The 25,757-nt window shown below is 41.1% G+C and overlaps 1 protein-coding gene and 1 long non-coding RNA gene across 7 annotated transcripts in view; one reads left to right on the top strand and one right to left on the bottom strand.

The window, feature by feature from the left end:
- Positions 1 to 4,016: 4,016 nt before the first annotated feature.
- On the bottom strand, positions 4,017 to 7,503 carry LOC129650659 (uncharacterized). Of its 3 annotated transcripts, none has more exons than XR_008713920.1 (3): positions 6,904 to 7,470; positions 5,824 to 6,738; positions 4,017 to 4,367 (listed from the first exon to the last, which is right to left on the bottom strand). It is a non-coding gene; the product is annotated as an uncharacterized LOC129650659 (long non-coding RNA). The 3 variants fall into 3 exon arrangements; XR_008713921.1 differs by having other exon boundaries at positions 5,824 to 6,735; XR_008713919.1 differs by having other exon boundaries at positions 5,824 to 7,503.
- Positions 4,536 to 25,757, top strand: part of PPM1H (protein phosphatase, Mg2+/Mn2+ dependent 1H) — a 300,784-nt gene continuing 279,562 nt past the window's right edge. For all 4 annotated transcript variants that reach the window (XM_055579318.1, XM_055579327.1, XM_055579311.1 and 1 more), the window contains exon 1: positions 4,536 to 5,497. In XM_055579318.1, coding sequence (XP_055435293.1) covers positions 5,253 to 5,497 — 245 coding nt within the window. In that variant the 5' untranslated portion in view covers positions 4,536 to 5,252. The remainder of the gene's footprint in view (positions 5,498 to 25,757) is intronic.

Here is a 25,757-nt window from a genome sequence, read left to right as displayed (position 1 = left end):
TGCCTGGAGAATCCCATGGACAGAGGAGTCTGGCTGACTACAGTCCACAGGGTCGCAAGAGTCAGACACGACCGAACGACTTCACTTCACATCTTCACAGGATGTTAACCGTGATCACTTCTTTTAGGTGATGACTGCCAGGTTTTTTTTTTTTTTTTTTCCACTGCAACTCATTGCTTTTCCTTTTGTAATTAATTAATATCTAGGGTTGGGAGGTTTCCTTGATGTTTTAACTGAAGACATCATCCAGACCTTTTTTGTTTTCTCTTGAAAATAGTCTTGTTGCTAGCAAAGAGTCATTGAATAGTCAAAAGTATAATATTATAGGCCTAGAAATGAGATTATGTTTACACAAAGAACATCCAAATATAAGGTCTATGTATCTATCCTGTAAATGGATATTCTACTAAAGGCTTCAAACTCATAATTTTCAGGGAAAAAGAGAATAACAAGAGAGACAAATGAAGGATACTTTTTGATGAGTGGAGCATACACACAGGGTATAACAAACCCATTGATTACTATGCCATTTGATTTAGGGAATAAATAACTACTTCTAAAGCTGGAAGCACAAATATTACCAAATTTGCGTCTGTAATAGGTATGAAAGGTACTTTTTCAGGGGCTTCCCATTAAAGCGATGACTACTCCCATTTTAATGACAATTTACTGCTTAGCTAAAACACTGATCTTCATGGGTGACATAACTGGGGAGTAAATTATATGGGAAATATTTCTCTGAAAAACCCTAGGATGGGACACTGACCTTAGAAGCGGGTATAAAGATAAGATAGTTGATTAATTAGTTGGCTGTGAACACATACCAAAAATTCAAAGGAGAACAGGCATAGGATTCCTGTTTTGCCTGTGGTTAGCAGTAATGCTCAAAATTCTCCAAGCCAGGCTTCAGCAATATGTGAACCGTGTGAACTTCCTGATGTTCAAGCTGGTTTTAGAAAAGGCAGAGGAACCAGAGATCAAATTGCCAACATCTGCTGGATGATGGAAAAAGCAAGAGAGGTCAAGAAAAACATCTATTTCTGCTTTATTGACTATGCCGAAGCCTTTGTGTGGATCACAATAAACTGTGGAAAATTATGAAAGAGATGGGAATACCAGACCACCAGACCTGCCTCTTGAGAAACCTATATGCAGGTCAGGAGGCAACAGTTAGAACTGGACATGGAACAACAGACTGGTTCCATATAGGAAAAGGAGTACGTCAAGGCTGTATATTGTCACCCTGCTTATTTAACTTATATGCAGAGTACATCATGAGAAACGCTGGACTGGAAGAAACACAAGCTGGAATCAAGATTGCCGGGAGAAATATCAATGACCTCAGATATGCAGATGCCACCACCCTTATGGCAGAAAGTGAAGAGGAACTCAAAAGCCTCTTGATGAAGGTGAAAGTCAAGAGTGAAAAAGTTGGCTTAAAGCTCAACATTCAGAAAACGAAGATCATGGCATCCGGTCCCATCACTTTATGGGAAATAGATGGGAAACAGTGGAAACAGTGTCAGACTTGATTTTTTTGGGCTCCAAAATCACTGCAGATGGTGACTGCAGCCATGAAATTAAAAGACGCTTACTCCTTGAAAGGAAAGTTATGTCCAACCTAGAGAGCATATTCAAAAGCAGAGACATTACTTTGCCAACAAAGGTCCATCTAGTCAAGGCTATGGTTTTTCCTGTGGTCATGTATGGATGTGAGAATTGGACTGTGAAGAAGGTTGAGCACTGAAGAATTGATGCTCTTGAACTGTGGTGTTGGAGAAGACTCTTGAGAGTCCCTTGGACTGCAAGGAGATCCAACCAGTCCATTCTGAAGGAGATCAGCCCTGGGATTTCTTTGGAAGGAATGATGCTAAAGCTGAAACTCCAGTACTTTAGCCACCTCATGCGAAGAGTTGACTCATTTGAAAAGACTCTGATGTTGGGAGGGATTGGGGGCAGGAGAAGAAGGGGACGACAGAGGATGAGATGGCAGGATGGCATCACTGACTCGATGGACTTGAGTCTGAGTGAACTCTGGGAGTCTGTGATGGACAGGGAGGCCTGGTGTGCTGCGATTCATGGGGTCGCAAAGAGTCAGACACGACTGAGTGACTGAACTGAACTGAACTGAGCAGAACAAAGTCTGCTGTGCATAAAGATATGCCAGAACTTTCCCATAACAGATAATAACCAGATTACCGAGAAACATAAAATAATCTTACAAAATGCTGGTTCACAAATATGGCTAAATTACCAAATTTAATTATGATAAATATCCTACTCGACAAAAAAGCCTACAGAAAATCATAACAGTGGTCATCCCCTAGGGAAATGATTTGGTCTTTTACTTTTTTTGTTTACAGTCTGTACTATTGAACTTTATTTATTGACCGCGATTGGGTACTACATTTAAATTGAAACATGTAAAATATCATGTATGAAACGAGTTGCCAGTCCAGGTTCAATGCATGATACTGGATGCTTGGGGCTAGTGCACTGGGACGACCCAGAGGGATGGTATGGGGAGGGAGGAGGGAGGAGGATTCAGGGTCGGGAACACATGTATACCTGTGGCGGATTCATTTTGATATTTGGCAAAACTAATACAATTATGTAAAGTTTAAAAATAAAATCAAATTTAAAAAAAAGAAAGAGAAAAAAATAAATTGAAAAATAAATCTTTTATCTAGTAAATAACTAAGGAAAGCCTTAGGTAAAGTAAAACCTCTAGTAAAGCTTTGCCCTAAGGTGAAATAAAGGGAAGAAAATAGTAAATTCATCTCAATAGAGATTTGTTACTGAAGTATCTATGTTATAGCTGCTGTTTACTTGCTCAGTCATGTCTGACTCTTTGAGATCAGTGATGTGCAGCCTGCCAGGCTCCTCTGTCCATGGAATTTTCCAGGTAAGAATACTGAAGTGTGTTGCCATTTCCTTCTCCAAGGGATCTTTCCAGCCAAGGGATCAAAACAGCATCTCCTGCTTGGCAGATGGATTCTTTACCACTGAGCCACCTGGAAAGCAGGAAGTATCCATAGAAAGTTGTTAAAAGGTCATTGTTCTACAAGAGCTTGACAAAGAGATTCTAAGTTTGTATAACTCAGTGGATGTTGGAGCAGGTATTAATAGTTGGTTGGATGTTTAATCACTGCATTGATATTTCTCATTTAGAAGCAGTTTACAATGAACAAAGCAAAGATTGAGAAGACTTTAGGGGGGATGGGATGGTTCTTCAGCTTTTGCATCTTTTTCAGTTCTGCTCCCAATTTTAAAATTAGGGAAAGGGGGCCAAGATAAAAAACTACATTTCTGTTCTGAAAGTCACTCAATCATGTCTGACTCTCTGGGACCCCATGGACTATACAGTTCATGGAATTCTCCAGGCCAGAATACTGGAGTGGGTAGCCTATCCCTTCTCCAGCGGATCTTCCTGGCCCAGGACTCAAACTGGGGTCTCCTTATTGCTGGCGAATTCTTTATCAGTTGAGCTACCTCTGAGAAAAGAATTAAAGAATTCATTGACAGGCGTGATATTCACTGAAAGGTTGAATGTTGTTTTTTACATAATCATTTGGTATATAGTAAATTGAAGTACCTATTCATGAAAAATCCAAAGGAGAAATTGCCTTAAAAAGTATAGATACTGAATAAAGGGAATCAGTGAAGTTTACTCAGTTCTCCCCTAAAAGCCAGGATGCTAATTTCTGTTCAAAGAATTTTCTTACCTTCCAAAACCTAGGCTGCTCTTTCCCCCGCCCCCACTTACTGAGAAAAGGGCCTGTATTCCTTCCCGATTTCCAAGTGAGCCTTTCAGTGTGTACCTCCACAAGTAACACAGAATCTTGGCAAATTACATGGTAGGTAAACATAGGAACAGGAAACAGAATAAGTAAACATGAACAGGACACAGCTCTCTTGCAAAAAAAAAAAAAAAATTAAGGCAACATTTAACAAACGTTACCCCCGATGAAGCACATTTATCGATTCTTCACAAACATTTTGTTTTAATACGATTACCACAAAATGTTATGGTTCCAGACATTTATTCACTTTTACTTTGGCATTTGAGTTGCTTTGTTTTTTTAAAAATTCCTTCCATTTTAACGTGCCCTTAGATAATTTTATAACAATGTTTTGAATAAAGAAAAGGCTGCATTAAGTGTATCAATAGTAAACAGGGTCAGCTTTGAAAAGATACTCCGGTTTTGTTGGTATGTTGAAGGAAAATGCTTGTATAAACCTATTACACAATTAATTAATAGGTAAAATAGTGCTTGCTTCTGATTTCTTAGAGCTCTTTTGTTTTCTTGGCCATCAACCTTACTGAAACAGGGTCTGCTCCGCAGATAATGATGCGTGTGGTGGTACTGAAAGAAAAAGAAAAGTAATTCTATAAATGCCTTGGGAAAAACTTTTAATGATTTTTGTGCAACCACTGAGGGTTGTTGCTTTTTGCTCCGAAGTCTCTCATACCAGGTGCTCCTCTTTTCCACTCCATTACCTGGAGCAGCCCCATCGGGATTTCACCTGTCTACCTTTTCCCCTCCAGCTCCCGAAGTTTCCCTTTTTGAAAGCGTAGGCAGCATTCCTCCGCGAGTGGATTCCTCAACTGGCTTTTCCCGGCGGCCCGGCTCCACGTGACCTCCCCTGACACCTGTGCAGCCACAGGCTCACAGCGCCCCCCATCCCCTCCGCCAGGTACCGACGGGGCCTGGCGCTCCCTCCCACAGGAGGTCACGGTCCGGGTGCGAGCCTCGCTCGGGCCGGCAGGGGAGGGGCTGAGCCACGGCCTCAGCAGCCGCTGGAGCCCTTGCAACGGGATTATCACATGACTCGACGGCGGCGGTAGCCGTGGCAGCAGCCGCGCCGGCTCCGCGGGCTCGCTGGGTGGGCTCAGTTCCGCTCACGCAGGAGTCGAGCGCTGCGGGCAGAGAAGGGACCTGCTGCAAGCTGCAGCCGCGCAGCAGCTCCCGGTGCGCTCGGCGTCTCCCCCGGCTGGGCCGGGGGCCCGCTCCATGCCGCTCGGTTGCGGAAGTGCAGCGGGGGGAGGCGGCGGCGGCAGGGAGCGCGGGAGGCCGGGGCTCGGCCCCCTGCAGCATTAGGCTCTGGGAGCCGCGCGGCGAGCCCCGCGGCCCGGCTGCCCGTGCGCCCGGCGCCCGCCGCAGCCTGCATGCCCCGCGCTGCGCCTAGCCCGGCTCCCGCCGCCGCCGCCGACCCCTGCTCGCACCACTGCTGCCGGGCGCCGGAGTAATATGCTCACTCGAGTGAAATCTGCCGTGGCCAATTTCATGGGCGGCATCATGGCTGGCAGCTCAGGCTCCGAGCACGGCAGCGGCGGCTGCGGAGGCTCGGACCTGCCCCTGCGCTTCCCCTACGGGCGACCCGAGTTCCTGGGGCTGTCTCAGGACGAGGTGGAGTGCAGCGCCGACCACATCGCCCGCCCAATCCTCATCCTCAAGGAGACCCGGCGGCTGCCCTGGGCCACTGGCTATGCAGAGTGAGTGCAGCGACACCGGCGGCGCCCCTTCTCTCCGCGGCCCTTCCCCGCACGGTTCCAGCTCTCCTCTCTCCTTGTTCCTCAGCCCCAGGGCCCTCCGCTGGCTGCCGGTGTCCAGGCCGCGGAGGGCACCTCTTAACTTATGCTGGCCATTCCTCTCTTCTCCTCCTCCCCTTTCCCCCAGCCCCAAGGACGCGGCGTCTCCAGCCCGGGTTTGGGTGGTAGATGGGTGATGGGTGGCAGCGCTGGACCGTGGGAAAGCTAAGGCTGGACGCCGCTGTGAATCTGAGGGCTGTGTCACTTGGAAGAAAGTGCGTGGAACAGACCTGCTGAAGTTTGAAACACAGCAGGGAAATCTGGTGTCTGTGCGCCCATCCCCCCAAATCTTTGTGCCTCCGCGTGAAGTTTGTGTGGTAGAGCTTGGAGAAACTGTCGCTGCGCCGGGGGTTGGGGCTTTGGGGGCGGTGGTCCCGGCGGCCGCGGGCCGGCGCTGGGTTGCACAGCTCAAAAGGTCTCAGTTTCTCAGACTTCAGCCTAAGAGCTCCTTGGCTTCTCTCTTTGCTGGTGGGAAAACTCTGTGCCTTTAGTGAATGCCAATACTGTTTCCCCCAGTCCTTGGGGAGGGGGCAACTTCTTCCAGGTGTCTAATGATAGCATTTTGGTAATCAGCTTTGGCGATTAAGTGAGGGGTTGAGTGATTTACTATTTCAAGAACCGACTGAGTTACGTTGACGACCTGGAGTGGAACTGGGAAAGGAGAGAGGAAGGATTTTAATGGCCTCCCCACCCCCAACCCTACAGCTGTTCCATTGAGCTTCTTATGAATGGTAGGATAAGGACTGTTTATTTCCCCTATACAGCGTCATAAAACTGGGAAATTCGGAAGGCAGAATTTAGGAGACCAGAGTTTCGGGATTAATAATGACTCGGTGGGTGCAAAAGTGCACGCGAAACCTTGCCTGGCACACCTGCCCCTTTTCCTTTAACTCCATCCGCTCTATAATCTTGGCCCTCCCCCGCCGGTGCACAGCCTCGCCCGCTGATTGGTTCATCGGGGCACCAATCGGCTCTCCCGAAGCCCGGCGCTTTGATGCTGTCCCTGTTCTGGTGGCCCGGATAGCCCCGAGCAGGCATGATCTCCGACGCTCCGGGTTCCGGGGTGACAGTTTGCAAGACCCTCTTCCGAGAACTCCGAATTCTGTTTTCCTTCCCCTTTAATCATACAGTTGTTTCCCCACCTGCTAAAATAGAAAATATGTATAAATGGCGCTATGTGACTAGAGGGTGAAAAATAGGAAACAGGTGAGAGTGATGAGTGCGTTTTAAAACAATAAAAATTAACACGTAATAAAGGGCAGACGTGGTAGAAAGCGTTGGGGTGAGGGAGGTACAAAATATTATTATACCTTTGAGGATAAAACTAAAGCAAAAACATTTGTGTGGTTGAAAAGTGCCTTCCAAAGCAGCAAGTACTATTTCCTGACTAAAATACCACCTCGGACTCCGCCAAACCCTCCATCTTGCGTGGAAGATCATTTGGACTTTTGCAAGGCAAAAAATCAACTCGGAGCAAAGTTTGTCCTACAGTTCTGTAAAAGGGGCGCTGTGCCGTCAAAATGTGTAGGGACCCATTGTCACTCCAGTGGGTTCACCAGGACCATGGCACTTAGGTCTGAAGGGCCTAAGAGATAAGCAGGCAAGTGGTGAGAAAGTTATGGGAGCTAGGAAGAAAGATGTTAAAACACAACGTGGAAGCTACTTGAACACAGTTAAAGGAGTGCCTCAGATAGCAAGAAGGAAGGGGAAGAGGGAAAAAACGATCAGTTTGAAAACTGTGGCAAGCAGATGATGTGCAAAGGGCTATACAGACTGTAAGGGAATCTGAAATAAGACCCGTGGGAGGAGTTGTACCTCCTCCTACCTGGGCCTCAGCTTCCTTATCTCAAGCTTATCTTTTCCTTGACTAGAACATAAGGGAGGTTCAGTTGGAAGGTTAGAAAGGCCACTGTAAAATGTTCAGTTTTTAAAGCTAGTTATGAAATTAATATATACTTGTGAATTCAAGCAAAGACCGGTATGCAGATGTAAGCCACCCCCCACCCCCATCTACCCAGACAATTCTGTGTTTGAGTAGTGGTACCTGCCTTTGTAGACTTAATTGGAGACACCTATAAATAAATATCCTGCTCTTCTTTTTCCTTTCTCAAATAGACTCAAACTAAGCATGTTATTCTGCAGTTTCACAAAACACTATGTCATGGACTTTATTCCAAGAAAATAATATAGAATTACCTCATTCTGTTGAAATGAATACATTTACAAATGTATACATACTATACATTTCATGAATGTATACATACTATACATTTCAAAAGTAACTAGCATAATGCTTACTGTTTAGTGATTATACTGTTTTCAGGTTTGTATCATATCCTTTGATTCTCACAACAATCCTGTGAGGTAGGTACTAACATTTCCATCTTATAGATAAGGATACAGACACACTGAATAGTTAAGCAACTTGTCCAGGGTCTTACCACCTTAACAGAGCCTATATTTGCACTTAAGCGGTTTGACTGCAGAGCCCATAACACCAGACTACCTCCCTGCTCCATGGACTGTAGCCCACCAGATTTCTCTGTCTATAGAATTTTCCAGACAAAAATACTGGAGTGGATTGCCATTCCCTTCTCCAGGGGATCTTCCCAATTCAGAAGTCTAACCCAGGTCTCTTGCATTGCAGGCAGATTCTTAACCATTGGAGCCACCAAGGAAGCCCAAACTACCTCCCTCCAGTGTGTTACACTATGGCACATCCATCTGTATCCCGGATTAACCACTGACATTGTCTTGCCACTTCCCTTGTGATGAACTACTTCCTCAGACCTTGAACTATACTTTATCTTCCTGTGACAATACATCCCAATTGATCAAAATGGTTGAAATAGAGAAGGGGAGAGAAAGACAAGTAGAAACTGTGGTTATGGTCAGAGGCGGCTGCCAGTAATACTGCTCAGGATCTACTGGAAGGAGGAATTATCTTGGTTTTAGAAGGTACCAGGGAGAGAGAATTGGTAAGAAGATTGCTCAGAGTGGGGATCAGAGGGGTGTGAGTCACAGCCTGAATCGCAGGTGGTTTGCTTACCTTTCTAGAAAGTGAGCTACTTTGTAAGCCTTCCTAAGGAGGAGAAATTGACATCACTTGGTAACTGAGGAGTTAGAGGAAAGTTAACTCTAATGTTGAACTTTTGTTTGGTAGAAAAGAGAATAAAAGGAGAAATGGTCTAGTTTTTGCAGCTTACTGTTAATCCTTTTCAAAAGGAGCTGCTCTATAGGTTATGTTGTTGTTTAGTCACTAAGTTGTGTACAACTTCTTGTAGCCCCATGAACTGTAGCCCACCAGATTCCTCTGTCCATGGGATTTCCCAGGCAAGAATAGTGGAGTGAGTTGCCATTTCCTTCTCCAGGGGATCTTCCCAACCCAGGGATTGAACCTGCATTACCTGCATCGGCAGGCAGATTCTTTAGTGCTGAGCCTCCAAGGAAGCCCCTCTATAGGTTATAGAACTAGAGAATTAGCCTAAGTGATCCCTGTAAGATTTGGGGATCTAGAAACAGAAAACCCTCTTTTATTCAGTATTTATTGGCATTGTGCTACATGGAATTTCCTGGCTCCTCAGAAAGCCTCCTATTGTGGTTGAAAAGTTTAGCCATTTGTTTCAGGGCTGTCTGCTAGGCTATAAAACATTACAGTCACAGACAGTAATCACCGAGTTAAAATCTTTACGAAAACATGGATTAGCAAGTTGTATTTTTTAGTTTGGTATTAAATTACTGACTTAGCCTGTTAGACCAGCTCAGAGAGAACCATGAGAAGCAATGGTCTGACCCAGAGACCTCATAGGGCAGCTGCTTCCTTTCTTTCTCCATAAGTTTAAATACTACCCAAGTGCTACAAGCACTTGGAAATGGGTTCAGTTTTTTAATGGGTTAGGACCGCTTTTTGACTCGGGTTCCCTTTGATCTGTTTGCCCAGCCTCGTTCCCACTGATGGTCAGTTGGACATAGAGATCCAAGTGAATGTGGAGTTGGTGCCTGAAACTACAGCAGTAGATAACGCCAGAGAATGTGCAGTGCTCTATGAAACCATCATATTCAAGTTTTATCAGTGATTTCTTTGCTTGTACAGGAAGAATAAATCATAGTTATAGCATCATTTTACTTAGATTATAGCTGTAACTATGCAATTTTTTCTCAATTATTTTTCTTACAAAACTGCCCCAGACATGGGTATTTAAAGAAAGCTACTTTGAGAGCTTCTATTAAATGTACATTATATAAGTTCTTTTTGTCTCATGAAGGTAGTGAAAATGTTAATGAAATAACCTTATTTACATCCAGCAAACAGCCCACAAGTATTTAGTTTGGAATCTGTAGGCTGTTCCATCTCCTGCGTCACTGGCCCTAATTAGCAATTACAAATAAATCACATTAGTTGGCTGTTTAATGGTGATGGCAGAGGAACCACTAGTTCTCCCTGGCCCCGAAGCTCAGAAATCCCCTGGCCTTTGTTCTTCCCTTCTGACCTCCGCTACACCCACCCCTCTTATACCTGGTAGCAGAGCTCCTCCCTGGGAACTTCCTCTTTGACTTGTAACTGAAGAAACTTGAGGTTCTCTACTTCTTGTTGGATAATGGGGGAAAATGAATGGGGTGTACTATTGTGTGGGGGGGTTCACTTAACAGAGCTCTCCTTAGCAGTTCTCTGAAGATTAGTGCAAAGTAGTCTAAAGTATTTCACCTGCCTTTCCACCAACCTGCAGAAAGTATTAATTTCCTACTTTAAAGCAGGTGGCTAAGCGCTCTTTCATTTTTCAGATTATAATGAAGTCATTCCCTCTGGGGTGGAGCTCCTGGGCTGTTGCTTTTCTTAGAAAAATGGCTCCACTTCATCAAAGACTAGTAATGCTCCAGACAGAAGATTTAACTCTTGTGAGATATTGGTTTATCCTGTGTTTCAGCCCCAGTTAGACAGACATCATCTCTGATTTTGCTCCACCACACAGTGCTTCCTTGTTATAGTTACATCAGTGTGCTATGCTTAGTCGCTCAGTCATGTCCTATTCTTTGTGAGCCCATAGCCCTCAAGTCTCCTCTGTCCATGGGGATTCTCCAGGCAAGAATACTGAAGTTGACTGCCATGCCCTCCTCCAGGGGATCTTCCCCAACCCAGGGATCAAACCAGGTCTCCCGCACTGCAGGCAGGCTCTTTACTGTCTGAGCCTCCAGGGAAGCCCAGTTACGTCCATATTGGCTGATAACTTAAAGCTGACTGCATAATAGAATTGACTTCTAAAAATGTGTTATTCTAGACAATTTTAAAAATTAACATATCATTGGCATATACTGACTTCAAATGTGTAACCTAATGATTCAATACCTGCATGTGCTGTGAAATGATCACCTGTCGTTTCAGCCATTGTGAGATAGTCAACACCCATCACCAACTCACAGATACAATTTTTTTTCTTGTGGTGAAAACTTTTAGTAGCTTTAAAATATACAGTACAGTGTTATTGACTATAGTCACCATGCTGTACATTGCATTCCCAGGACTTATTTTATAACTGGAAGTTTGTACAATTTGACCACCTTCATTTCAGGCCCCGTCCGTGGCAGCCATCAATCTGTTCTCTATGAGTTTGGTTGTTTCTTTTCTAAGATTCTAAATATTAGTGAGATCATATGGTGTTTGTCTTTCTCTGAATTATTCCATTTAATATAAGGCACTAAGGTCCATTTATGTTGTCGCAAATGGTAGGATATCCTTTTTACGGGTGAGTAATATTCCATTTTAAATATATATATCTTTTGTATATATGTCATATTTTCTTCATTCATTCATCTATCAGTTGACACTTAGGTCGTTTCTTGGCTGCTATAAATAATGGCGCAATGAACTTGGAAATGCAGATACCTTTTTGAGTTAGCATTTTGTTTCCTTCAGATAAATACCTACAAGTGAAGTTGCTAGATCATATAATAGTTCTATTTTTAATTTTTTGAGAGACCTCTCTACTGTTTTCCATATTGGTCTCGATAATTTACCTTCCCATGAATAGTGTACAAATGTTCCTTTTTTTCCACATCATTATCAGCGCTTGTTATTTCTCATTTTTTTGATAATAGCCATTCTCAGAGGTGTGAGATGGTATTTTATTGTGGTTTTCATTTGCATTTCACTCATGATGAGTGATACTGAACATTTTCTCATGTACCTGTTTGGCCACGTGTATATCTTTGGCAAAATGTATCTTCTGCTCATTTTAAAAATTAAGGACTTTGGGGTTTTTGTTTGTTTTGCTATTGAGTTATATGAGTTCTTTATATATTTTGGATATAAACTCTTTATCAGATATAAGATTTGCAAATATTTTCTCCCATTCAGTAGATTTTTTTATTTTACTAATGGCTTCTTTGTTGTGCAGAAGCTTTGAGTTTGATGTAGCCTGTTTTGTTTATTTTTACTTTTGTTACCTTCGCTTTTGGTGTCAAATCCAAAAAAATCATTACCAGGATCAAAGTCAAGGAGATTAGTGCCTATGTTTTCTTCTAGGAATTTTCAAATTTCACATTCAAGTCTTTAATCCATCTTATGTTAATTTCATATAGGATGTAAGATAGTATCGAGTTTTTCTTTTACCTGTGTTGTCCATTTCCCCCAACACCAGTAATTGAAGAGGCTGACCTCTCCCCATGGTGTATTCTTGGTTGTTTTGTCCTAAGCTAATTAACCATATAGGTGTGAGTTTGTTTCTGGACTCTCCACTCTGCTCCATTGATCTGTGTGTCTGTTTTCATGCCAATACCCTACTGTTTGTATTACTATCTCTTTAGTTTTAAATCTTTAAGTGTAATGCCTCCAGTTTTGTTCTTGTTCAAGATTTCTTGGTTATTTGAGGTCTTTTGTGGTTCTGTACACATTTTAGGATGGTTTGTTCTATTTCTGTGAAAGATGCCATTGTAATTTTTATAGGAATTGCATTGAATCTGTAGATTGCTTTGGGTAGTGTGGACATTTTAACAATATTCTTTCAACTTGTAATCATAGAATATCTTTCATCAACTTGTATTTTCTTCAACTTAGTTTACTAGTGTCTTATAGTTTTTAGTGTATAGGTGTTCCACATCCATAGTTAAATTTATTCTTAGGTATTTTTTTGATGCAATTGTAAATGGAATTGTTTTCTTAATTAAAACATTTAAAAAATAAGTTACTTTAAGAATTAAGTGTCTTTATTATTTTCTCTGATTTGCCTAATTTTAACAGATGACTGATAATTTTTCCCTTGAATTTATGAGATATTCCCTCAGGAAATAAATAACATTCAGCTGCTTCCTTTATTTTTCTCATCCAATCAATAAAATCATTGTATTTCTATGCTGGGTCCATAATTAGGACATAGTCATCATCCTGAAGAGAAGTTTATGGCATAGTCTTTCCCCCTTTAGAGTTATTCTTTGAAATTAAGTTGAAATGAAATCATGTATTAAGATTATAAGAGACCAAAACTGTGGGGTGAGGGAAGTTGTTTGTTTTGTTTTGAACATCTTAATGCTTCTGGGAAATTTCAAACCTCAGTGTTTGGAGCCTTAAGGTCACACTAGGGAAGCAAATAGTTCTTTTCAGCAAGTATTATGATTAGGTGCCAACTTCTCTGTACCTGAAGGTCCCAAGGCCTTTATACATACCTGTACAAAGGTACGATTAAGAAAGTAATTATCCTGGCACTTAAAATGGTAAGAAAGACTTTATTCAAGACTGTTGGCAGTAGGGACATTGTAATGGGGAGAGAGATAAGATTAAACTCCCAGTACAGTAAAGACAGCTGGAAATTTATAACCAGAGAGCGGAGCAATGAGGCAGTGGGTGGAAAATTACTAAGAGGAAACATCAAGGGTAGGGGGATTCTTGCTGAGGGTCAAGACAGGAGATGAGGACATTGATCAGAAGTCAAGGGTGACCAGATTTGACTGCTAAGTGAGGACATAAAAAGCCAAATTTCTTATCTACTATACTAACGTTTTGTGAAATAAAGGATATTTTGAAGCAGAAGTGTAGAGACATACACTCTCAGAAAGAAAAAAAAAAGTTTTTAGTTTCTTTGAAAATGCTATGCTCCTATTTTTCTCATTTTTCATAGACTCAAAAACCATATATTTTACTTGTTCTGGAGGATTCCCAAGGCCCTTTCCAGTTTTAAACTTTGTGAGTTCCTGGAGTTAGGCTGAGAACCAGTCTTCCCTTCCAGACTGAGGTTTTTCCCATGGGGCCTGCCGTCTCCTTCACTGTGAATTTAATTTTGAATAATTTTCTTCCAGCATTGTTATGAAAATTTTCAAACATCCAGAAAGCTCAAAACCATTGTATACTTAGCACACATATGCCCACCATCTAGATTCCAAAATACCCATTTTGCTTAATCATTTGTCTATCCATCAATCCATTCTTGTTATATATATATTTTTTTTTTTTTATTCTTTATTTGTTTTGGTTGGTGCACACGGCTTTCTCTAGTTGTGGTGGGCTTCTCATTGCAGTAGCATCTCTTGTTGTGGAGCACAGGCTCTATGGTGCATGGGCTTCAGGAGTCGCAGCTCCCAGGCTCAGCAGTTGGACTGCAGAGGCTCTAGGGCAGGCGGCTTCATAATTGGGGCACACAGGCTCAGTGGTTGTTGCTTACAGGCCCTAGAGCGTGGGCTCGGTAATTGTAGTTCGTGGGCTTCGGTTGCTCCGAAGCATGTGGAATCTTCCCAGACCAGGGATTGAACCCGAGTCACCTGTGTTGGCAGGCAGGTTCTTATCCACTGTACCACCAGGGAAGTCCCATTCTTGTTATTTTTAAGTGTATATTTCCTTAGTCCAGTGGCTTTGATTCATGCTATTAAGTTATTTTCCACAGTAAATTAAAAGATAGGTTTGAGTAGCTTTGACTTTCTCAGTGGAGAAACCCACCAAACCATCAGGTCCTCATCCACGTGAGGCGGGGGGACCCCAGACTGAACCTCTACATTGGCGTCCTGCAAAATTGCTCACTTAATCCATACACTTTCCATAATTTAATACTCACCCAAAAGAGAGTTTTACATGGGGTCAAATTGAAAAGCAGAAATAGATGACACATCTCTTTGATGTGCTCTTGTTCAATTAAATCAATAGGAAAAATTGGTTTAAAACTTGAGTCACTCCTCTTTTCAGCTGGTAGCCAGGCAGGTGAATATTAACTGAGGAGCACACTGTTCAGAAAAGATTTCAGAATCTGTTGCCTGAAAAGTGCTTCTCAATAAGAAAGACTCCATTGAGCTATGTTTACCTTACTTCTGAAGTAGATGTAATCCACTAGCAGGCTTAGGGAAATTAAAGTACCTGCTTAATTGCTCTTTTTCTGGTGTGGAATGTGAATCCATGGTGCTTTCTTTGTTACACTATTTCTGACTTAGTTTTTTTCTGAATGACTGTAAAATTTAAATGTTTCCCTATATTTTCTTTCTATGTTATTTATAAGAAAAAATATTACTACTAAGTTGCATTTGTAGAGGTCTGTATGACCCCATGGACTGTAGCCTGCCAGGCTTCTCTATCCATGAAATTTTCTAGGCAAAGAATACTGGAGTGGGTTGCCATTGCCTCCTTGAGGGGATCTTCCCAACCCAGGGATCTAACCGAGTCTCCTGCACTGCAAGCAGATTCCCTACTTGTTGAGCCATCAGGGAAGCCCCATATAGTCCCTGCCATGTATATTTAAATATAAGCACTTGTTATCCATTTTAATAAAAGGAGAATGAGCCCCAGAGAGAACTTATGTTACTTTAGAATCTCATGCAGTCCCATGATCCTAGTGACCATGGCTGAATCATTGAACCTCACCATTCGTTGTGTGAAATTATTCATTAATGGACATCATATTCTCATAAATAAAATGCCACAGAAGAGAGTATAATATATTTTATTACTCAGAGGAAACATAACCTCTAATCTCTAGGCGACTTAAAATTCCACAAGGATGTTAATTAGCACATAAAATTTTATATGAAAGGATGAGTTTCAAAGCTTTTAAAAATAGTTCTGTTGAGTATAATACACTTTTAAAAAATTAACTTTCATAATATATATGCATTTCCTATGTTTAAAACTCCAGACATTTTCAAAATCACCATCGTTTCCTAACTTCAATTAGCCGCCACCCCCCGCCCCTGCCGCCTGTCATTTTAATGTTTTTGGAAACCCTGTAAGTCTTAAAACCACTTAATAGTTCTTTCTCATAGGTCATGAAAGTCTGTTCATTTTACCTAGTGGTGTTTTTCTAAAGTGAATAGATAGATTATGTGTTTTACTATTAACAGCTACTTAAACATGAGGAAGTAAACTGAAAAATTTTGAATACTGGGGCTCAAATTCTGAGTCAGGTTTAATGAGACAGTTCCTTTTAACATTTATTTTGGGAGTACAGTTGTACTCAGTTTTGTCCCACACTTTGCTGCCCCATGAACTGTACCCCGCCAGGCTCCTCTGTCCATGGTATTCTCCAGGCAAGAAAACTGGAGTGGGTAGCCATTCCCTTCTCCAGAGGGTCTTCCCGACTCCAGGATCAAACCCAGGTCTCCTGCATTGGCAGACAGATTCTTTACCACAGAGCCACCTGTGCAGGAGATGCAGGTTCAGTTCCCCTGGAGAAGGGAATGGCTACCCACTCCAGTACTCTTGCCTGGAGAATTCCATGGACAGAGAAGCCTTACAGGCTGAAGTCCATGGGATGGCAAAGAGTCAGACATGACTGAGCATGCACACACATTGGGAGTTCTGTTACCTAAAGTTCTTAGTTTTTACTTAAGCACAATCAAGTTTGAATGGGAAGTTTCAAGTTAGTGAACTTTGAGGGTCAGCGAGGCCAGCTGCATGGGCTCCTGCAGACCCATCTTGGGGAATTTGTGCCTTGGCATCTTGAACTAGTCAGGTCTCGTGGAGCCTTGCTAGCTGGCTGGGCTGTGTAATAAATGTTGCAGGGCTCTAGGGCCAGCAGAAAGTTCAATTATTTGCCAAGCCGAGAGGACCAAAGTGATTCGTGCACTCTGTAGTCCTTTCAGGGAGTTGACAAATAGACATTTAAGCTATTGAAAACTGGTGCATCTCTACCAGGTAATTTTTTTTTCATATAAGCATAGGAGGGGGAAAATATCTCAAGTGAAACATTGATTTTTTCAATAAAAGTGCGGTGCATTATTGAAAGACTATATTTAAGTAGTCTGCCACAATGTACTAAATAATCATTCTTTGCCTTTTTGAAAAGGCAAATGTTGACAAGTTATATTTATAACACACAACTGGCAAAAATAAAAGAAAATAAATGCTTAGCAGGAAACATTTTTAGGTACGAGAAATATGAATAGCTCATAGGAAGATGTGAGGGGATGGAGGGAACCAAATCGGTATTACTACAGAAAGAACTATTAAGCGGGGAGTTTTGTTTTGTTATTGTTGGTTTGGGGCCTCAGCACACCACTTTCAGGATCTTAGTTCCCTGACTAGGGATCAAACCTAGTCTCCCTGTAGTGCAAGCACTGAGTCTTAACCCCTGAACCACCAGGGGAGCCCATTGTTTTCTTCTTTTTTGTTTTTATAAGAGAAAATAGCCACAGTATTTTGTTGCAAATAAATAGCCTATGATAATGAACTCTAAAATATATGTTTGGAAAAACTGAGCAATTTTTTTCAGCCCTTTAGGACAGCTTTTACCCTGTAAAGTAGGGTTTAGAACAGAGCCAAAGAGCCAGATTAGATGGGCTCTTGGCACCCTGCCCTGTAATTATTAATAATGGGGCCATGCTGCCTGGTTGTTAGAACCAGGTGTCCAGAGTTGGGCTGGTGATTCAGTGCAGCAGCAAATGGGAAGAAAAGAAGAATTGGCAACTCCAACTATAGCAGCTGGTGTTTATTTTTTAAACTAGCTAGGTGCTCAGATGGGGATTGCAGGGGCCTATTGTTGAACCCCTGCCCCGCCTCCTCTCTCAGTGCCCCCGGTCATCAGGTCGGTACTGACAGTGCCACTTGGCCACGCTGTCCTGTTCCCACCTTGCATACCATCTGAAGCCCTGCCCACTGCCTTGCCATCCTGTGGGGCACCAAGGGGTGTCATTGGTCTCTGGGGGCCGCTGAAGGTTCCTTCCAGTCTTGGTTCCCAACCTTCTCGCTATTAGAGACCCTTTTATTTATTTTCTTGGATGGATCCCTCGTGGAAGATTTTACCCAGCAAGCTGTATATAAAATAAGTATTGTTGCCCCTTAAAAATTTTTTAACCAGGCTCAATATTTTCTAATCAGTAGGAAGGGTGGGTGTGGTGATGATTGCAATGAATTGCTAGCATTTAAGTCAAACTCAAAGGATTAACCATTGTTTTATTACTGTGTGAGTCCTTACTATCCACAACCTATTTTTCATTAGCTTTTTCCTCTTCAATATAAAATAGCTTAGGTCTCTTACTGCTTCCTTCCCTGATGATTTTTATTTTTTAATGTGGTCAATTTTTTGAAGTCTTTATTGAATTTGTTTCAGTATTGCTTGTTTTATGTTTTGGTGTTTTGTGGAAACAGTCCCCTGACCAGGGACTGAACCCACACCCCCTGCATTAGAAGGTGAAGTCTGAACCCCTGGACTGCCAGGAAAGTCCCCCCTTCCCTGATTCTTCAGAAGCCTGGACCACGTTGGAACTCTGCTGACAGGCTTGGCTTTTGTACCTCTGGGTTTTCAGCTCATATTCATGTTGAGATTATTTTGTTTGGGATTCACATGTGTAGCACATTACTTCAAAGTCTCCGACGTCCTTTTACTTGTTGAAAAACGATGTTTTAATAGTTTTGTTTTCTTGGCTCACAAAGTGCTGCAAGTTACCTGAAAAGTCTGATGCTTGTCAGCTGTGAATTTAATTAAACTCCTGCTGAGAATATTTTTATTTTCTAACAAGAGTTTTGACCCTTGGGCAAAAGTTGATCTTGAAATAGTTTCTATCATCCCCTGACTGTGGGTGAGAAGAACTTAAAAACATCTTTAGATGGCTTCTGACCTGCAAGGTGGTGAAAGGCATTCGTCAGTGAGGAACATAGAATTAATATTTTTATAATGATATTCATTTTTCTCTTATTGAAGAATTGATAGGTGTTCATTGTAGGCACTTTCAAAGTCCAAGTACTATGAAAAACATAAACATTACTTATAAATTCTATCACTTATAATTATCTTTAACCTGTAATTTGTATCTCTAAAGGACATTTGTATTTGTTTACAAAATGGGATAATTCTACATACTGAGTAGTAGTTTTTTCACTTGAAATGGAATTACTGGAGTGACTATCTCCTCATGTCAATAACTATTGTACTCTGTTGTTTTTAACAGTTATATTGTATTCCATTTATGATTTTAACATACATTTTTATTGGGTGGTAGCCAGTTTTTTTTGTTTTGTTTTTTTTTTTTTTAACTACTAAAACAGTCCTGGAATGAATAACCTTATAGCTAAAACTTTGTTAACCCATACTTTTAAAAGTGGTATTTTCTTCTGGGGAAAGTGTTCAGATTGGACTTCTCCAGTATTTCTAGTGACTTCAGTAGTGTGAAAATGCCAGCATTCAGTGTGAATATTGCCTCATTGTTCATTGTCATTTCAGTGATGCTGAAATGTCATTTATGTCCTTTATTTTAAAGTACTTTACCAAAGTAATGTTTTTGTTGATCCAGACTTCTTTTTTAGATTTAGAATTAAATTATGAGGTTTAGAAAAGTGACCCTTAAGGACTGGTTTAAAACCCTACTCTGAAGAACTGCTCAATGCTTTTGTCTGTCTCCAGAGCCAAGGCACTCATTGGCTGTCATGCATGTGAAGGATAAATGATGACATCTCTTGTTTTTAACTGTTTAACTTTTCATGAATAATCTTGAGGGCATGGGCATCAACATTTTAATTTCTTTAATACTTAATACAGAGTTGGACACATTAATGCTCAGATATATAGACCAGAAATAGTGGGGACATAATCAGTAGAGTTCTTTTAATGTCAAATGAAGCAAAGATCACCTTTGTTCTATAGGCTGATTTCAAATTATGAGTGCAACACCTGGGAATATAACAGTTATCACAGTATTTACAAATTTCAGATATAAATCTCTGAACATTAGTGTTTATTGGAGGCATTGCATTGTATTCCCTGCATCTGGACTGCCCTGTGAGGAAACAGGGAAAAAGTACATCTAGCTTTCTAACTCTTAGCTGGAGGTAAGCAGTAAGAACAGATTCTTCTAGAAAAAGTAGATTCTTTGGTTTATGAGTGGCTGAAAATGAAAGTCTGTTTGCATGGACACTGAATTCGGAAGCCCACTGAAGTTTCTGAACATTATCCATCCTTTCTCTGCTCTCTCATCTGCTCAGCTTTTTTTTTTTTTTTTCCTTTCCTTCATTTTCTTCCCTTCATAGTTTATTTTGGGAGATGGAGGTAGGGATTTGGTGTATTCATAAGATTCCTATTCATTAACCCTTTCTCATGCACAAGCTAAAGCATTATTGAATTAAGCACAATCTATTAATATGATTTAGTTCACCTAAATCATTTGTGCTGAACCTTACACTTTTTGTTTGATATGAAAACTCAAAGTCATATAAAGTAATTGGTCCATTTTCCTCTGTCCAGCCCCCACACAGTATCTTCTTATTTAAAGTTATGTACATATACACCAGTTAGAATAAAGAAATTTCTGTACTAAAATTTAATTTCATTCAATTTGACTCCTCAACTGGTACAGGTTCCCAAGTTGATCCTTTTAGTTTTTGTTTTTGTCAGCTATATAGGCATATCTCAGAGATAGTGTGGTTTCAGTTCCAAACTACTGCAATAACATGAATATCACCAATAAAATAAGTTACATAAATTTTTTGGCTTTCCAAATGCATATAAAGTTTATGTTTGCACTATATTGTAGTCCACTGAGAATATAATATACAATTATACCTAAGAATAATGGACACACCTTAGGTTAAAAAAATTTTTTATTGTTAAAAAATGCTAACCATTTGTGAGTTGTGATCTTTTTTGCAGTAGTAACATCAAAGATTACAATAGCTAATATAACAATAATGAAAAACATTGAAATATTGCAAGAATTACCAAAATGTGACACAGAGATATGAAGTGAGCAAATGCTGTTAGGAAAAATGGCACGGATAGATTTGCTTGATTCAGGGTTTATATTTCAATTTGTTTTTTTTTTTTTAAAGTCAGTATCTCTGAGACAATAAAACGAATACAATAAAATGGAGCATGCCTGTATATATATGTTATATTTACTGTATTGGGAAATAAAACAGAAATTTTTACAAATATTTATATATTCAGTTAAAAATAAACATGGAAACATTTTAAATAAAAAATACCATTTTTTCAGAACAAAACCCAATTTAGTAAGAAGAGTGGCATCATTATACACTTGAAAGTCCATTTGACAGACTGCTGTGTGACTCAGTCGTCTCCAACTCTTTGTGACCCTATTGACTATAGCCCATCAGGCTTTTCTATCTATGGGATTCTCCAGGCAAGAATACTAGAGTGGGTTGTCATTTCCTTTTCCAGGAAATCTTCCCTACCCAGGGATCGAACCTTCATCTCCTGTGTTGCAGGTGGATTTTTTTTACCCCTGAGCCATGGGGGAAGCATCTCCCTTAAGAGAAGACAGCTGGATTCTGATCTGCTTCTGCATTTAATTGGTTGTACTATCACACTCATGAGTAAACTCCACTCATATTCATGAGAGAATGAGAGTGAAAAAGGAAAGTAACATCATAGCATTATGATGAAAATAATTTTGACCTCATGTATCCCTTGCAACGGAGAAGGCGATGGCACCCCACTCCAGTACTCTTGCCTGGAAAATCCCATGGATGGAGGAGCCTGGGGGCTGCAGTCCATGGGGTCACTGAGGGTCGGACACGACTGAGCGACTTCACTTTCACTTTTCACTTTCATGCATTGGAGAAGGAAATGGCAGCCCACTCCAGTGTTCTTGCCTGGAGAATCTCAGGGATGGGGGAGCCTGGTGGGCTGCCATCTATGGGGTCGCACAGAGTCGGACACGACTGAAGTGACTTAGCATAGCATCCCTTGTAAGGGTCCTGGAGATCCCAGGGGTTCCAACCATACTTTGAAAACTGCCCATGTGGAGAGTAAACAGCATAACTTTCTGTCTTTTTGAACGGTATTTTACAAATAGAAAACTATAGAGCACTTTTAAAAGTTCTGGTGGAATGTAGATCTTCCACTTCCAGAGTGAATGTTTGTACTGATTCAGGAGGACACATCTTCACACTGTCCGTGGCCTTCGTTTCAGACAGTAGAGGGCTTTGCCCTATGCGTCATTTGTTGGGGCTGTTTAAGACTATTAGACAATCGAGGGTGGTCAGGATTGTCCACCTTTAATAGACAAAACAACAGGGGCCAGAATTTGCTAGGGTTAGGGCTAAAAGTACAAATCTTTGAGCAGTTTAGGTTTATGGCAATTCTGGGATTATTTAGTAGTGGATTACTGGTTTTCCTTGTACCATTTATCATAGATTTGCTGTATGCTTCACATGGGCTAAGGCACAAAAGATAAAGAGATTTTAAGAGGCTCACATTTTTTTTTCCTGGTGGCTCAGATGGTAAAGAGTCTGCTTGCAGTGTGGGAGACTCGGGTTTGATACCTGGGTCAGGAAGATCCTCTGGAGATGGGAATGGCTACCCACTCCAGTATTCTTGCCTGGAGAATCCCATGGACAGAGGAGCCTGGCGGGGTACAGTTCATGGGGTCGCAAAGAGTCGGACATGACTGAGTGACTGACACACATTCTTGTTGGGAAGAAAAAATTAAAACCTAAGCTTAGTTTGACAGAGGAATAGCGTGATGCTGGGGTTGTTGCATACCTTGAAGAAACAGCTTGAGGTCACCCTGGCTCTTCTGCCCAGCTCGTGGCTTCACAAGCTGGTTCACTTTTTTAGTTCTTAGTTAAGACATTGACTGAGTCCTTTCCAGCTCTGAAGTGCTGAGGGAATAAGAAGCATAACAGAGATTGTGCACTGATAAGTTAATTTCTACTGGCTTGTACTTATATACAGTTCATAAAAGTTAATGCTTTTTCATTTATCTTGTTTGTATTATCATAAAATCTCTGGAGGTTCTGTTGGCTGATTTGCATGTTAGCAGAGGCAGCAGTAAGTTGAAAATCTAATTACATGTGATTTAATTGATGAAGGTGAAAGAAGAGAGTGGAAAAAGCTGGCTTAAAACTCAGCATTCAAAAAACTGAGATCATGGCATCTGGTCCAATCACTTTTTATGGCAAATAGATGGGGAAAAAGAGTAAACAGTGTCAGACTTTATTTTCTTGGGCTCCAAAATCACTGCAGATGGTGACTGCAACCATGAAATTAAAAGATGTGTGCTTCTTGGAAGAAAAGCTATGACAAACCTAGACAGCATATTAAAAAGCAGAGACATCACTTTGCTAATGAAGGTCCATAGTATAGTCAAAGCTATAGTCATGTATGGATGTGAGAGTTGCACCCTAAAGAAGATTGAGCGCCAAAGTATGGTGCTTTTGAGTTGTGGTGCTAGAGAAGACTCTTGATAATCCCTTGGACAGAGAGATCAAACCAATCAATCCTAAAGAAAATCAACCCTGAATATATGTTGGAAAGACTGATGCTGAAGCTTCAATACTTTGGCTCCCAGGTGCAAAGAGCCAACTCTTTCAAAAAGACCGGATGCTGGGAAAGATTGAAGGCAGGAGAAGAAGGGAGCGACAAAAGAATGAGATGGTTGGATGGCATCATTGACTTAATGGACATGAGTTTGGGTAAACTCTGGGAGATGGTGAAGGACAGAGAAGCCTGGTGTGCTGCAGCCCACAGGGTTGCGAAGAGTCAGACATAACTGAGTGACTGAACTGAAAGATTCAAACTTCTGAATCTAACAGCCTGGTAAACCCAGGATGGTGGAATGGAGGCTAAACTTCTTGCCTGGACATCACTTTTCATCCCTACATCCTCTGCAGCAGAGGGGTGAGCACCAAGCACAGACTGTAACATTGTTTCTAGAACAAACAAAAGCACTCTAAATAAATAGTTTATCCTGGATTAGAGACTCAGTTTTTAGGCTCCCCCCATGCAGTTCTTTGAGAGTGATAATGCAGTTACTGCATTTGTTCAGAAAAGTTTCTATTTGAATTTTTTGTCTAGAAGGGTACATTTTTATCAGTGAGATAAAACTAATCGTGGTGATGATTTCAGCATAATTGGTTCCTATTCCACTCTGGGATGTCCTTTTTAAAGGCACGATTCACCTTTCAAACTATTATTTGTAAAGTATGTAGATGTCTGAATAGAGTATAAGAAAAGTTGACAAATGAAATTGGATGAAACCTACTGATCCTTTCCAGAAAAAAAAAGGAATGCAGGCCACAACCAGTGTTGCGGTTAGTCCCTCTGGTTAGCCCCAGGTTTCCTGGGGGGGGGGGGCGGGGGTGACCTGAGGACATCACCGGTGCTCTCAGAATTGTGCTCTCTCTTGGTGCGGAGTTAATGTCCTCTACTTTGGCAGTTAAATTGCTGTGGAAAGCAGCTGTACTTGATGCAATTTAAATCGCTGTCTTGTACTCGTGCGTGGCCCTGCAGCCACTGTAATCACTCGACTCTTGTCGGCAGCTCTGACCTAAGAGTAAAGGACATGGTTATCTTGCCTAAGATTTGGTTTTGAAAACTCGTGGAAATCAAATTATATTTTAAAAGTGCTGGGAAGCTGACTACTTAAAATCTGTCCCTGTAGGACGTAATTTCCCAGGCTTGAGACTAGTTCTGTTAGTCAATACTGGTTCTTTGTGAGTTGAATATGCTGCATTTTTCTATAGTGGAGGATAAGTACAGTGGTAGGTTCATTTCAGATGTCAAGTGCCCGACTGCTAGCATCAACAGCTCTTTGAAGGTCATCAGGGGTAAGTGGCTAGGGATGAGTGGCTGGATCATTACCTACTTCAGCTTCCTTTCTATTGTGCTTTTTGATACTCTAAGAGGATTGATTTACTTTCTGTATCTTTGTTCCTGACAGAATTGCTTCAGTATCCATTTCTGTAGTAGGGCTATTTCAGTTTAAATAGAAACCGTTCAAAACAGTATGTACCACTAATTTTTCTCACAAGAAACACATACTTGTTGTTTTTTTAACTTAAACTATGTGTCCTTTCCTGGGATATATTTATTTTTACCATATCTTAAAGCAGGATTTTACTTCATCTGTAAAACTAATTTTGCAGTATTATTAGGAAACTAAGTAATTTAGTTGTTCTGTTCCTTAAATGTAGTGGGTTAGCTATTTATAAATTGAAGGGTGAGTTAGCTGCATTTCATACCATATGGCATTTAAGCTTTTTAGAATCTGTTATGGGATACACACCAAAAACAAAACAAAAAATGTTTAGATTGTGTTACATTAGTAAAATAGTTTCTTTTCTTTAATAAACATAATTTTAACAAACTATGATCAGTAATGCCCACTATAATAAGCCATAACAGATTCGAGTAAAACTTAGATTATCTCAGCTAGGTTGGCAGGAAACATTAATTCAGTTTTCAGTCAGTTAACATTTATTAAACTCCACTGAATTTAAAGCTCTAAAAAAGCTTCTGCTATCTTCAAAGAGTTCACAGATTAGCAGGGGAAATAGTAGGTGTCTAACCATAATACAGTGACCTCTTGGGATAAAGAAATTGAACAACGGCTTTGGGAACTCAGCAGGGAGTTGGCAAAGCTGACACTGGTTTAATTCTTGAGGAATGGGTTTTGGATGGAGGAGGCATATGAAGGAGACAACAGGGTGAATAAAAGCATGATGGTATGCAGGAGGATATTTCTGGGAACTAGAATTATCTTTTGTGACAGTTTGTTAGGTGTACACTTGTTGAGGCTTCTCAGAGAAAATCTTCACCTGGAGCCTGAAGCCCCTGGCACTACACATAGAATGATCCTGTCTTCTTTAGTTTTTAATTTTAATATTTGTTTATCTACCTATTTGCCTGTGCTGGGTCTTTGTCGGCACAAGGGGTCTTCCATATTCACTGTGGCATGTGGGATCTAGTTCCCTGACCAGGGATTGAACCTGGGCTCCTTGCATTGGGAGCATGGAGTCTTA

This window comes from Bubalus kerabau, chromosome 1 (assembly GCF_029407905.1).
Source record: "Bubalus kerabau isolate K-KA32 ecotype Philippines breed swamp buffalo chromosome 1, PCC_UOA_SB_1v2, whole genome shotgun sequence".
NCBI classification, from domain to species: domain Eukaryota; kingdom Metazoa; phylum Chordata; class Mammalia; order Artiodactyla; family Bovidae; genus Bubalus; species Bubalus kerabau.
The sequence above is the reverse complement of the archived record's forward strand: the minus strand, read 5'-3'. Positions and strand labels throughout refer to the sequence as shown.